This window comes from Pelecanus crispus, chromosome 10 (genome assembly GCF_030463565.1).
Source record: "Pelecanus crispus isolate bPelCri1 chromosome 10, bPelCri1.pri, whole genome shotgun sequence".
In the NCBI taxonomy this organism is placed as follows: domain Eukaryota; kingdom Metazoa; phylum Chordata; class Aves; order Pelecaniformes; family Pelecanidae; genus Pelecanus; species Pelecanus crispus.
The window spans coordinates 21534108-21546806 of record NC_134652.1 but is presented as its reverse complement, the minus strand read 5'-3'; the positions used below and the strand labels follow the sequence as shown (position 1 = coordinate 21546806).

Here is a 12699-nt window from a genome sequence, read left to right as displayed (position 1 = left end):
CCCAACCAAAAGACATTTCATCAAGCAAATCCCATTAAAATCTTTACCCTGCTCACCTGCAAATGTAACAGAAGTCATTTCTATTTGTAGTTTTTTCCTATCTGCTATCTGGTTGAACAGAGGCACTGAGAAGGATTCTTGCTCAGCTGCCTGTCATTCCCCAGCTCTGGATGCCTGCTCTTGAGTGCCCAGGACTGTCCACAGTAACAAAGTACTACAGATTCATTCACCTGATGCCAAACTGCATCATCCTTCAGAAGGCACTGTAACTAAGCTGGCTAATGACAGCTGGAGATATGTCACTGCAGTGCAGAACCCATGCTGCTGCCTGGGGTTTTTGAAACCAGTAGCAAGGGACTTGCTCCTCTGATGAGCACTGACACAGTACTCCAAGAATACCCATTTCTGCTCTGTGATGACCAGGCTACTGCATGGTCTCCACTCAGAGCCCAGATAAGCTTGGACACTGGTACTGAATGTCATTTAAAGCCTTTAGCCAGCAGCTTTAAAGGTGAAATATACGCAAGGAATGAACTAGAGAGACGTGAAAGTTATGAATTTTATAAGGAAGTGGAGCAGCCATCTGACTTCTAAAGGTAGGATCTTCAAAAGTCAGTAAGGAACTCTTTTGCCCTCGACATGCTTTAGTTTTGCTTTTAGTTTTACACCCTTCTATCAAGTATTTATATACACTGATAAGATCCACTCAGAAGTGGATCTTCTCTTCTCCAGGCTAAATAATCCCAGCTTTCTCAGCTTCTCTTAGTATTTCACTCGCCACAATTCTTTCATCATCTTAGCGGCCTTTCATTGGACTCACTCCAGTAAGCCCACGTCCTTCTTGTCCTGGGGGGCCCAGAATTTGACAAAGCATTCCAGATGTGGTCTTACTAGCGCTGAGGGGAAGGCTCACCTCCCTCAACCTGCTGGCAATGCTCTTCCTAATGCAGCCCAGGAATCTGTTGGCATTCTTTGCCACAAGGGTGCATTGCTGGCTCATGTTCAACTTGTCCAATAGCATCCCAGGTGCTTCTCTGCAAAGCTGCTTTCCAGCTGGTCAGCTCCCAGCGTGTACTGTTCCCCAGGTTTATTCATCCCCAAGTGCACGACTCTCTGTTGAACTTCATGGGGTTCTTGTCCACTCATTTCTCCAGCCTGTTGAGCTCCCTCTGAATGATGGCACAACATCTGATGCACCAACTGTTCCTCCCAATATCATCTGCAAGCTTGCTGAGGGTGTACTCTGTCCCATTACCCAGGTCATTAATGAAGCTGTTAAACACTACTGGCCCCAGTATCAGTCCCTGGGGTGTACCACTGATGACTGGCCTTCAGTTGGACTTTGGGCTGCTGATCGCAATCCTTTGGGCACAACAGTTCAGCCAGTTTTCAATACACCTCACTGTCTATTAATCTAGTCTGTTCTTTATGAATTTGTAAATGAGGATAATACAGGAATACAGCAGTGTCTTGCTGAAAGCCTTGCTAAAGTCAAGACAAACAATAATCACTGCTGTTTTGTCATCCACCATTTCATCATAGAAGGCTATCAGGTTGGTCGAGCATGACTTCCCCTTCATAAATCCATGCTGACTACTCCCAGTCACCTTTTTGACGTTAGTATGTTTGGGAAATGGTTTCTGGGTTTGTTTGCTCCATCACCTTCCCAGCAACAGAGGTGAGGCTGACCAGCCTGTACTTCTCTAGGTCTTCCTTCTTGCCCTTCTTGAAGATAGGAGTCTTCAGGGACCTACCCCAATCACCATGTCTTTTCAAAGATTATCAAGAGTGGCCTCACACATTGGCCAGCTCCCTCAGCACTTGTGGATGCATCTCATCAGGTCCCATGGACTTAAATCCATTTTCCTTAAATATTCCCTAACCTGATCATCCTCTGCTAAGAAGTATTCCATGCTCCAGGCTTTCCCACTGGCTTCAGGGGCTAGTGAATGATGAAGACAAATCTTACCAGTAAAGTCTGAAATAAAGTTGTCATTGAGTACCTCAACCTTTTTTATGCCCTTTGTCACCAGGTCTCCTGCCTCTTTCAGTAGTGCACCCATATTTTCCATGGTCTTCGTGCTGTTGTTGACATGCCTGAAGCAGCCTTTCTTGTTGCCTTTCACAGCCCCCACCAGATTCAACTCCAGGAGGGCTTTAGCTTTCCTAAGTCCATTCCTGCATGTTCAGACAGTTTCTCTACATTCCTCTTAGGTCACCTGTCCCTGTTTCCACTTCTTCTATGCTTCCTTTTCAGGTATGAGCTTTGTCAAGAGCTCCTTGTTCATCCATGCAGGCCTCCTGCCACCTTTCCTTGGTTTCCTGCACATGGGGGAGGACTGTTCTTGAGCTTGGAGGAAGTACTCCTTGAAAATCAATGAGACCTCCTGGACCCCTCTTCTCTCCAGGATGGTATCCCATGGGATTCTTCCAAGCATATCCCTGAGAAGGCCAAAGTCTGCTCTCCTGAGGTCCAGGGTTGTGATCCTTCTATTTGCCTTGCTGAACGATGCCTTCAGAGTGGCTCTTTTACAGATAGCCATTGTGACCTCAGGCAAGTTACTTGATTGCTCAGTATCTCAGATTCCTCCTTTTCAAAAAATGAGGACAATAGCCTTTCCCTACCTCAAGGCTGCATCATGATGGTAAAATATGTTGGTCATAAAGCAGTAATAGAAGCCCCAGATATAACTTACAGAGGTAATTTAGAAAAAAGAACTTTATCAGATCTCAGAAACAGATCTTAAAACTTTCCATGTTGTAAGCAGTTTCAGCAGCAAGATCCACTCCCAGCTTACTTTAGTTCTCTATAGTCTCTTAGTCTCAGTTTCTATATCAACAAGTGTACCCTCTGCTTGTGGTACCTTTGCCTGGGGTAAGGCTAACCAGCACCTCCTCACAGATGACTGATGTGCCCCCTAGTCCTGGGCAGATATCTGACCTCATAAGCTCCATCATCTTTCTCTTCCTCTTCCCTGGTTGGGGCCCATCTCCCAGCATAAGACAACACTGAAGAGCAAACACTGATAAGCTGCATCAGGCGCCAGCTGTCTCTCTGTAGAGATAATGGCATGTATCAGGTACAACAAACACCCAGCATCACTCCCCACACACCTGTAGGAGCCTGCACAAGGGAAGCACGCCCTGCCACCTAGTGAAGGGGCTCCTCCTGGACCAGCCAGGAATCCTACTTGAGACTGTCACTCTAGGGGACCCCGCTAGCAAGACAGGGAACAGAAACCTCCTCTCTGTCTTCACACTGGGCAGATAACAGAAGCCACCTCCCTCTTCTTCATTACTGCGGTATCTTAGCATCTTAAATTCACTGATACGATTCTATGCTCATGATACTCTTACTAGAAAATCCCCATCTTGCAGGTGGAGAAATTAAACCTCAGACTCCCAAGACTTAACATCACATCCTAGCTCCTAAACAGTCTGGCATCGTGGCGGACATGCATCTAATACTAATATCTGACCCTTCAAAACAGTCATGTTTTGCTCTCATGCAGATGTTATCTGAAAGTCATTTACTCATCTAAAACAGGATCCCTAATTAGGTGTATGTAGGGCTATTCTTCCATTACCCATAACAACACTGAGCCAGGTATTAAATTACACCTCAGAGACTTGTCCCCTAGTTTGCAGCTCTCCCCTAATACTAGACATGGTCTGCACAGGGCACTGATTGCCAGCAAAAACATTCTTTGCACTGTTTTGCTGGCAGAAGAAGAAAGAATCCACACATTATGGTTTATCTATATGGAGAAGAGAACTGAAATTAATGATAACAGAGTGGATTCCTCAGTGGAAACTTCTTCAGAGCCCACCAGTTGAAAAGTGACTATTCCTGCTGAATGGAGAAACCACTCACGGAGCTCTTGCAGCACAATTACTTTGTCACATGGTAAAGCTCTCCGTATTTGCCCAAGGGAAGCACACCCCATCCAACTTCTTTACCTCCCCTTCATCTGAACTGATGAAAGTCTGGGATGATGAGGAGGAGAAATTAGGATAAAATAATGGAGAAAGAAAGGGGCTGTGACATGCATTTCTGGCAGAGGAGCAAGGAACTGATCATGGCAAGAAAGAATACGTAAACAGAACGCAAAACCAAACATAACAGAAGATTAACATGGAATGATTCTGTCCCTATGCAGTGCTGGTTGTGTGCTGATCTGTGAGAGGTATACCACTTGGCTTTCAACTCAGGCACCAAAAAAACTCAGCTTTTGTACCTCATGGCCCAAAAATTCAGTCCTAGAGATATGATGTTTTATATCTGATGCAAGACAAAAACAAGGAAGGCATGCCAAATGAGAGGCGAGCAGATGGAAAGGGATTTCCGTAATGTAGCTGTATTTCTTCAGACTAGAAGTATAGCCCCACCATACATGTACAGAGCGAGGAATGACCTCCTCTCCCCCCAGCTACATCGAACACTTTCAATGCATCCACCTTCAGAGGACACTGGCAGGCTCACTCTCACCCAAGCCTATGGCCGTTTGCATTTAGCACTATGGCACTGCTACAAGCACTCCATATTAAAGAGCAGCTGTAGAACAGCGTAACCGTAGGGCACAGACGGACTCTCCAGATAAACTTTTAGTGGTGTAAACTCAGAGCAAAATTTGTTCGTCAAAGGTAAGACGGATCACAGGGAACAGTTTTAATCACCCTCTGTCAGAATGTGCTTCAAAACTCACTTTTATCAAGCCACTGTGACAAACTCTATTCTTAAAGACATAATCAAAACATAGAGAGTACTCTCAAATCTCAGTTTACAAAATCTTCTGCTCGAATGAGATGGACTAGACTCAAGAATTCAGGAGCCTGAAACTCAGGGAAACTGGTTAGAAATTATTTTCCCCATAAACAAGACAGCTCTTCTTCAAAAGACTTAGGAACTCTAGGATTTTATTTAAGACCACATTTGAAGTATATTTCAAAGCACACATTCCACATGGCTTTTAAGCCTGAATGTGTCTCCTATTAATAATTTGGGATCCTCAGCAGCTTTGGGGAGTTTTCTGTTTTATTTTAAGAAGCCTTTGCTGTTCACCTTTAAACACAGTTCATGTGCCCGCATCAACACGTAAGAAGAAGATACCCTCAACCTTTTTGATTTATGTTTCTTCAGTACATCAGCAAAAATTAAAGTGTGGCTAAGCCTCCCCTTTTATCTTGGTATAATTCATTTTTACACCATATCAACCTTCTCCAGGGCTGGATATTTACATATTAATAATGAAGCCTGCTTTTTAATTCCTCCCCCTGTCCTTTTAGCTTCGTATATTAAAAAGTGTCGATAGATAAGACTTGGCTCTCAAATTAGTGGTGGTAGCAAAGCAGAGTTCAAATTATTCAATTAAAACACAGACACAGCTATGTTTACTGTCCTCCCACATTTGAGCTAAGCTGGGATTTCACTCAGAGAAATTGCCCTGCTCTAATTCTGATGGAGGAAGAGTAGGTTTGATCATTTCCCCAAACTAGCTAAAACCATTTGGAAACAACAGTTTGAACATCTTAACTATTTCCTAGTTATTGGCATTCCTATAAACACTTTGTGAAGTGCAAAGAGAATGAGGATGCAGCTCCATGGTTTCTTTAAGCCAGTTTATGTGTGGGTTGCAGTCAGAATGAACAAGCATGCCCTCTTCCACCCCATCATCTCTCCTTCACCCCACCTCTCCCCACTGTCCTCATTGTGACTACTAGTCCTGCAGCTGCATGGTTAGCAGGGCCAGGGAGGCAATCCACCTACAAACTAATCTTCCCCCCCCCTTTTTTTTCCTTCCTGCCAGGGCATTTCCTGGCATTTCACAGCTGCATAACCACTAGTATTAGCAGAATGAAACGTGGTGGGAACACATGGTTGCAAGGTGGGAAAAGACCACTCCAGACAGCAGCTAGCACTTCAGTCAGCTTACAGAAGTGATGAAACCATAGCATGAGAATCTGTTCATGCAGCTTGGAGTACAAAGCAGACATAGCCAAGCTAGCTTTAGACTGATTCATTTGAGAATGAGGGCAGAGAGCTCAGGCCAGACTGACTGCCCAGGACGCACCCATGTTCTTGGGTAGTTTTTATCCACAGATAGAGGAAAAACATCAACACGCAATTGCAATTCTTTCCAACTCTACAAATGGCAGTGCTTCTTTTCTACAGGGCTTAAATCAGCTCTCACCAACAGCTGAAGCAGCCTTTACACTGACATTGATGGAACCAGATTAAATCTGCAGTATGTGAAAATGGCAACAAACAGCAGCTGCTGTATTCCCCTCCTGCACTGCTGTATTCCCCCCTGCACTGCCTTGCTCCCACATTCTCGTGATTTCATTCTATGGTTTTTGATATCTCATAAAGCCCCAGTTCCTGGAATCAAATGTAAGAGCATCTGCCTCATTTAAAGGAAAATCAAAATGTTATCCAATACCTTAGCAGAGAAGTTTAGAGGTTCAGAAAAAGAACAGATCAATTAGGACAATACTGCCCCTATAAAGAAACAAAAAAACCAAACAAAGAAATTCATACTTACCTTTATACCATCCTCATGTTTTTGTTTTTAAAATCTTAGGATTTTTAATTATTTATTATTTTAATACTTAAAAAAAGATGTTTGCTCTGGAACTATTCCAAGAGACTGACAAAACATGAACAGTAACAAAAAAGAAGCTGAATTTGCACTGATACCAAGCGTGCTGGCAACACCATGCCCTTAAGAAGGAAGCTGTTGCTGGAATGTGTGCCATTTGTCATGACCAAATGTCGCCTTTTTCCTCACAGTATTTATTTGATGCACAGAGCAAAGCTGTAAAATACAGTAAGGTCCACTACAAATGGCCACAGAAATACCATCTCTGAGATTCTGAGACTTCTGATGGAGGAACTGCAGGAACTGCACTGAGCTCAGAGTCTAAAAGACCCTTCACTTGACTGGACTTCAGAAGGAAAGCAAAACAAGCACATACTCATTGTTTGAGGAGAAATCGTTGTAGATCAGTTTCTGCTAGTGAAAAGGGCTTGTTCTGCCCACAGCACAACAGCATCACATGCAACTTCTCAGAATCAGGTACAAGCTGCCTTTTGTACATACACCCTTTCTGCTAAGTGAAAGAAGAACCTAGGAAAAAATTACATCATCAGTAGAGATTGTATCTCCTCCAGATAAACCAAATGCTGCTACTCAGAGACTCAAAACTGTAGGAGTAACTTAAAAGAAAAAAAAAAAACAAACACAACACAACAAACCCCAAGATAGAAGTTACTAGCAAACACTGAGTCTTCTTAGGGACCTCGTGGTATTTGAGCCTCCCTCAATTGCATCAAGGTCACTTTTTCCCCTGCTAGAGTCAGGAAAACTAGTAACTTCATTTCAGCAAAAGTAATTGTATCACCTAACCCTTACCTGGCACTTTTTCATCTGTACCTCTCAAAAGAGGTCAATATCACTATCTGCATATGATGCCACTATTTGCATGAACTCCATCAGTAGCACACAAGTCACTTCAAAGCATAGATTGTCCAGTACCGAGCCAGTAGCTGCTGTCACCAACAGTGAACCCAGAAGAAAACATGCGTGAACCCTTGTTCTATGCTAAAGCACAAAACCACCTCCTATCTAATCTACTAACTTGAGAATTTGAAGATTGTGGTATAATATCAACACTGAAAGTCTGGATTTTTTTTGTTCATTTTAACTACAGGCATTGTCAACAGCTGTATTATCTTACAGGTGTTCACTCAGCCTGACCCTGTTGTTCTTCCTCAGGCTACACCCCTATTGAAGCCAGAGGAAGCTTTGTCTTCTCCACTGGGCCCTACATGAGCTAGACGATAAGTTTTGCTGCCTCTGGCTGTATAGAGGTGAAAGATGGGCATCTGCCCTTGCAGTAGAAAATTAAGATAACTGGACACACTCCTTTATGTCCATAAGGATAAGAAAGGTCCACAGAATAGTTCATAATTAGCTGTAAAAAACAAAGTACTGACAATAGTGATATGTTTATTATCACCACCCATTTCTGACCGAAAGTCAGTTATACAGTCTGTATGTGCCCTCCCCTCCCATTACCTTCCATCCCCTGGCAAAAAAAAAAAAAAAAAAAAAAAATCAACCCAATCCCCTTGCTGCAAAACACTTCAGACAATCAAGAGCTTATCTAGGCATCTCAGTGATTTTACAGTGTTACACATATCCTAGTATCACAAGAATATGTTTTACCTTGAGGCAAATGTTTTAATTTATGTGCATGTGAGCTATTTGCAATACCTCCACCAAATGGAGCCCATATAACCCGTCGGATGGCTTTTACCCAATCTTCCATTTCATTCTGGGAATTAGCCATGAGCAGGAAAGCCTCATGATTGACAGGCATCTTTTCCCGGTCCCCTGCACCACCTGGAAGACAGAATACGAATCTCTTTTAGCATCTAGTTCAGAAGAGAGCAACCAATGTTTAAAACCACCAAAAGTCCAGGTCAAAATGAACAAATTATTATTTTAATTGAGCAGTTTTACACCCAATTCCTACTCATGTGCTTTAGCACCCACAAAGCACAGGTTGGTACACAATCAAAGCAGAAGTGCAAAACATGCATTTCCAGTGTGGGAAACCGAGGTGTTGTACCTGCTGTTCCAGCAATAAGCAAAGTGAAAGCACAAGCTGTACGACTCTACAGGAAGAGCACAAAAAGAATTCCACATACTGTGCTGAGGTATTGAGAGATTATTACCCAAAAGTGGGACCGAGTGAATCATAAGACGTTTTAGTGCTTGAGAAGTCACAAGATCATCCACTTTCCTCAAGTCCCTGGGAATTTCTAGTCTCAATACAGAAAGAGACCCATTCTGATTTTGGATCCAATTCAGAAGGAACGTTTTGAAGAGGAGCTAAGACTTGGGGATATGAATCTGACTATCCCACTTGAAATACGAACTTTAGGAGCTATTAACATTAGCACACAATATCACAGGAAAGTACTGGCCACCATATCAAATACACAGAATATCAAATGCACTCATACTGTCATATACATCTGTCACTTGTGGATACTCCAAGACTTACAATATTTTCACCCTTCTTTTCCTGTTTTCTTTTTAGGTCAGCACCCACTTCAGTCAGTTTAAATCTTCCCCTCACCCCCCATTTTACGTTCCTGAGCTGGATACAACCCAATGAGGGCCACATAAACACATAAAGGCTTTATTGGAGCAGCCTCTGTATAAAAAGGCTACTGATCCTGTCCAACACAGCAGCTGCATCTCTAGTGGCCTGGAGCTTCTCCATCACCATGGAAACTGCCTTTGACTTTGCTACGGAGATAACATCTTAGCCGTTATGTCACTGTCATTTCCATGCATCCATGGCTTTCAGTACCTACTGGCAAGCTAAAGCTGCCAGCCTGCACTGAGCAACTGAGATTGCCTGTCCACGGAATTCAGAGATAAGAGCAGGACGATGGTATGCGGTGGTTTCTGCAGAACTGATATAGCATACACAGAACATGCGCCTCCTAAATCCTCACTAATCTGGGGAGAGGAGCAAGCTGGGAGCTGCCTGCAAGCCAAGGAAATATTTTTTCTTGCTATTAATTGTTTCCTGGCCTAGACACACTCATGGATCATACGCTGATTTACAAAGCAAAAGAGGTAAAGTGAGATATGTTGGGAAGGATTTTGTGACTCTCTAAGAAGCAATTCACTGAACTGGAAAACTGAGGCAGTCTTTCAGTAAAGAAGTGAGACAACTGCCACCTGGGACTAGGCATCCAGCTTAAGAAGCAAAAACCATGATGTTTTTCCCCCACACGTATCCAAATTCTGCTTCTTTCCGAATAGCATCTTCTCAGACAGTCTCTCATTTTGAATTTACTGAATGATTCATATTCCTTAAGATACATGAAGCAGAACAGCTCTCTAGCTCAAGGCTAGGATGCAAGCATCTGAATAGATCAATGCTCCAACATACTCCACTGCAAGGAGGACATACTTCATCCTTTGCATACAGAAGTGTCAGAGCAGGAAATTATAGTCTGTGAAACGCCTGCCACAACCTAGTTCTTTTACAAACACACTCAGCCTCATGGTGAAAGCAGAGGTGACGAGGTCTAATTCTTGTACCTTACCTGGCAGACCTATTGCCATGCCCTTGCACAACCAAATATCTTACAGGAGATACAATAGCTAGAAAGCGGCTTTTCACAGTCCTCAGCACATATTAGAACAGTGGTTCAAGATCTGGCAGACAGATGGCCTGAGCTCAAGCAAGCTTTTCGAACAAATGAAACAGTCTCAAAAAAACCCATATACTGTATGGGTCACACCACCAGCAAACAACTGAGCTTGATCAAGGTAAAACACAGATCCTGTTCTTAAATTTAAAGGGACCCAGCTGAGATCTTGCCCACCCAAGCCATGAAGGACAAGAAGAGACCAGAATCTTAGCTTAGAACATATTACAGACTGCAGATTTAGTCAGAACAGCTGAGCTATCCCATACAAAGATCGCCATATGAAGCAAAATAAGTAGAGAAGGATGATGATGACTTCTTACTGGACTTCTGTAGAAGGGTTGTCTTAGCATCTTCCCACTGAATCACTGTACCACAGGGACCCAACTACAACTCCCCTTCCCCTAAGATGTTACTTTGGACCAGCCAGCTGCCTTCTAAACCTTTGTGGGCCTTGTTCATGCAAGCGTTTAGGGAAAAAATATTTATACTTCTATTTGAGTCTGTAAAAAGTAAAAACAGGGTGGGAAAAAAAGATTCCCGTACATACTAGACCTGAGACTCTGCCAAAACCTACATACAGCTCCTCTGTGGTTGGTTTTCCCCACTGAAACTTTAAATAGGAGCAAGATCATGACCCTACAAGCTGCCTGTGGGAGAGTCAGTAGTGACTGGTCACATAAGTACAAGCAAATGAAGACAACTCCATGCATGGAGGCTAGATTAGAAACAAGAATGCACTTCAGAGTTGTTTCTTAGAGAAAGCCTCATATGTTAGCCTGTCATGAATACGCAGTGGCAAAGCATACAAACCCACTTATAAACTATTTTTTTTAAATAACATTTTAATCATGTTCCTTTCCACACATGGCTGACTACTTTCACTACATCCCTGAGGCAACAAGCAGAACTAGAGTTCCCTAAAGGGCAGAGTTCAGACATGTCTCTCTATGTTGTTGTAACGTTCAACAGGCTTTGAGTCTTAGTAGTCACAGGAATGAGAAACAGCTAAATTCTAACACTTAGATCTTCTTTAAAAAAAACCAAAAAAACCCCCAAACCACCAAGGAAACAATGCCACATACACCTTCTTCAGAAGTCCAGAATTGTACCCGAAATTCACAGATGCTTTCTTTCCTGGGCTCAGACCCAAAACAGGATCTTGTTATGGATTTCAGATTTGAGTTAGCAACACAAACGCTGTATCAACTCAAACACCCTAGTCTTTAGAAATTGTTATAGGAAAACAATTTTAAACCTTCCTGCCTAGAAACACTTGGATATGGAATTTTAGTTTTGGCTCTCACAGCAATATGAAGTTCGCATTCAGACCTCTTCTATGCTACTAACAGAGCTCCAGCCCTTACTACGGTTGCTGTTCAACTCTAACCCTGAAGCGCACAAGCGCAACTTCTGCTGTATGAATCAAACAGGGCTCTGGCTACTCAGCACCATTATAAGGAGGAATACTCTGCTAATAATTTTAAACACAGACAGGGGCTTTTCATTCCCTTGAACAGAACTTCTCACTCATCTTAAATCAAGTTCCCATACAAACAAGACTGGCCCTCAGAGACCAGCCCTGCGTAGCTCAGGATTGCCATGGGCAGACATTCCAGTCCTTCTGCTCAAAGCTACTTTCATCTCCAGACAAGAGGAAAAATAAAACTGTCTGCAAACACAGAGTGCAAGCACCTCAATAGATGTGGCAGAAGCAGGGAGTTTAACTTTGGGGATGAATAGTCCATCTGCTTCAGCTTTAACCTATGACCAGGGGATCCTGCATTCAATTGCTTGCTCTGCTGCAGATTTCCAGTACACGCTGGGCAAGATACACTGGATTCCATCCCTATCCATAAAGCAAGTTGGCAGCACTACTTGCCTCCCTCCCAGGCATACAGAAATTTCAAGAAAGTGTACAACTTCAAGACTGGGAAAGGTGACAGCAACCGTACAAGCACATACAGTATATGCAATAGCCTAGAAAGATTAAGGGACTCGTTTTGTTACTGCTTACCATCAAAAGGGCTGCAGGTCCCAGCTGACTTCAATGCTTTGCTACCCCTATGTCTCAAGGTACCTTTGTCAAGTTGCTTTACATACACTGGTAGGTATCTTTGTCTCGAGGAAACAGCATAGCTCCAGGCCTCTAGCTGCATTGCATAAATCTCTTCCAGGCCCAGACTAGTTACGGCTGGCAGAATCACTCTCATATGCTGTCTGCTCATGTGGTTTGTGCAACTGCATTTCATATTGCCTCGGAGCCATCTGCTGCTGATGTCAGCTGTATAGTCTTCACCTCAGAGTAACATGCCACCTCCTAATCTTCAATAATAGTCCTCCTTTCAGCTCTCCCCCATGACCCACAACATGGAAAATTAAATACTGAAAGACTGGGGCTAAGTGACTTGCTGAAGATCAAATGGAGTGCTGCAACAGCAGCAGGAATCACAATCCACACT

General features: G+C 43.2%; 1 protein-coding gene across 1 annotated transcript in view; it reads right to left on the bottom strand.

Moving 5' to 3' along the window:
• The window catches only part of ARHGAP22 (Rho GTPase activating protein 22), a 134291-nt gene that overhangs the window by 30754 nt on the left and 90838 nt on the right, over positions 1 to 12699 (bottom strand). Inside the window, exon 3 of the mRNA XM_075717579.1 lies at positions 8277 to 8405. Coding sequence (XP_075573694.1) covers positions 8277 to 8405 — 129 coding nt within the window. The remainder of the gene's footprint in view (positions 1 to 8276; positions 8406 to 12699) is intronic.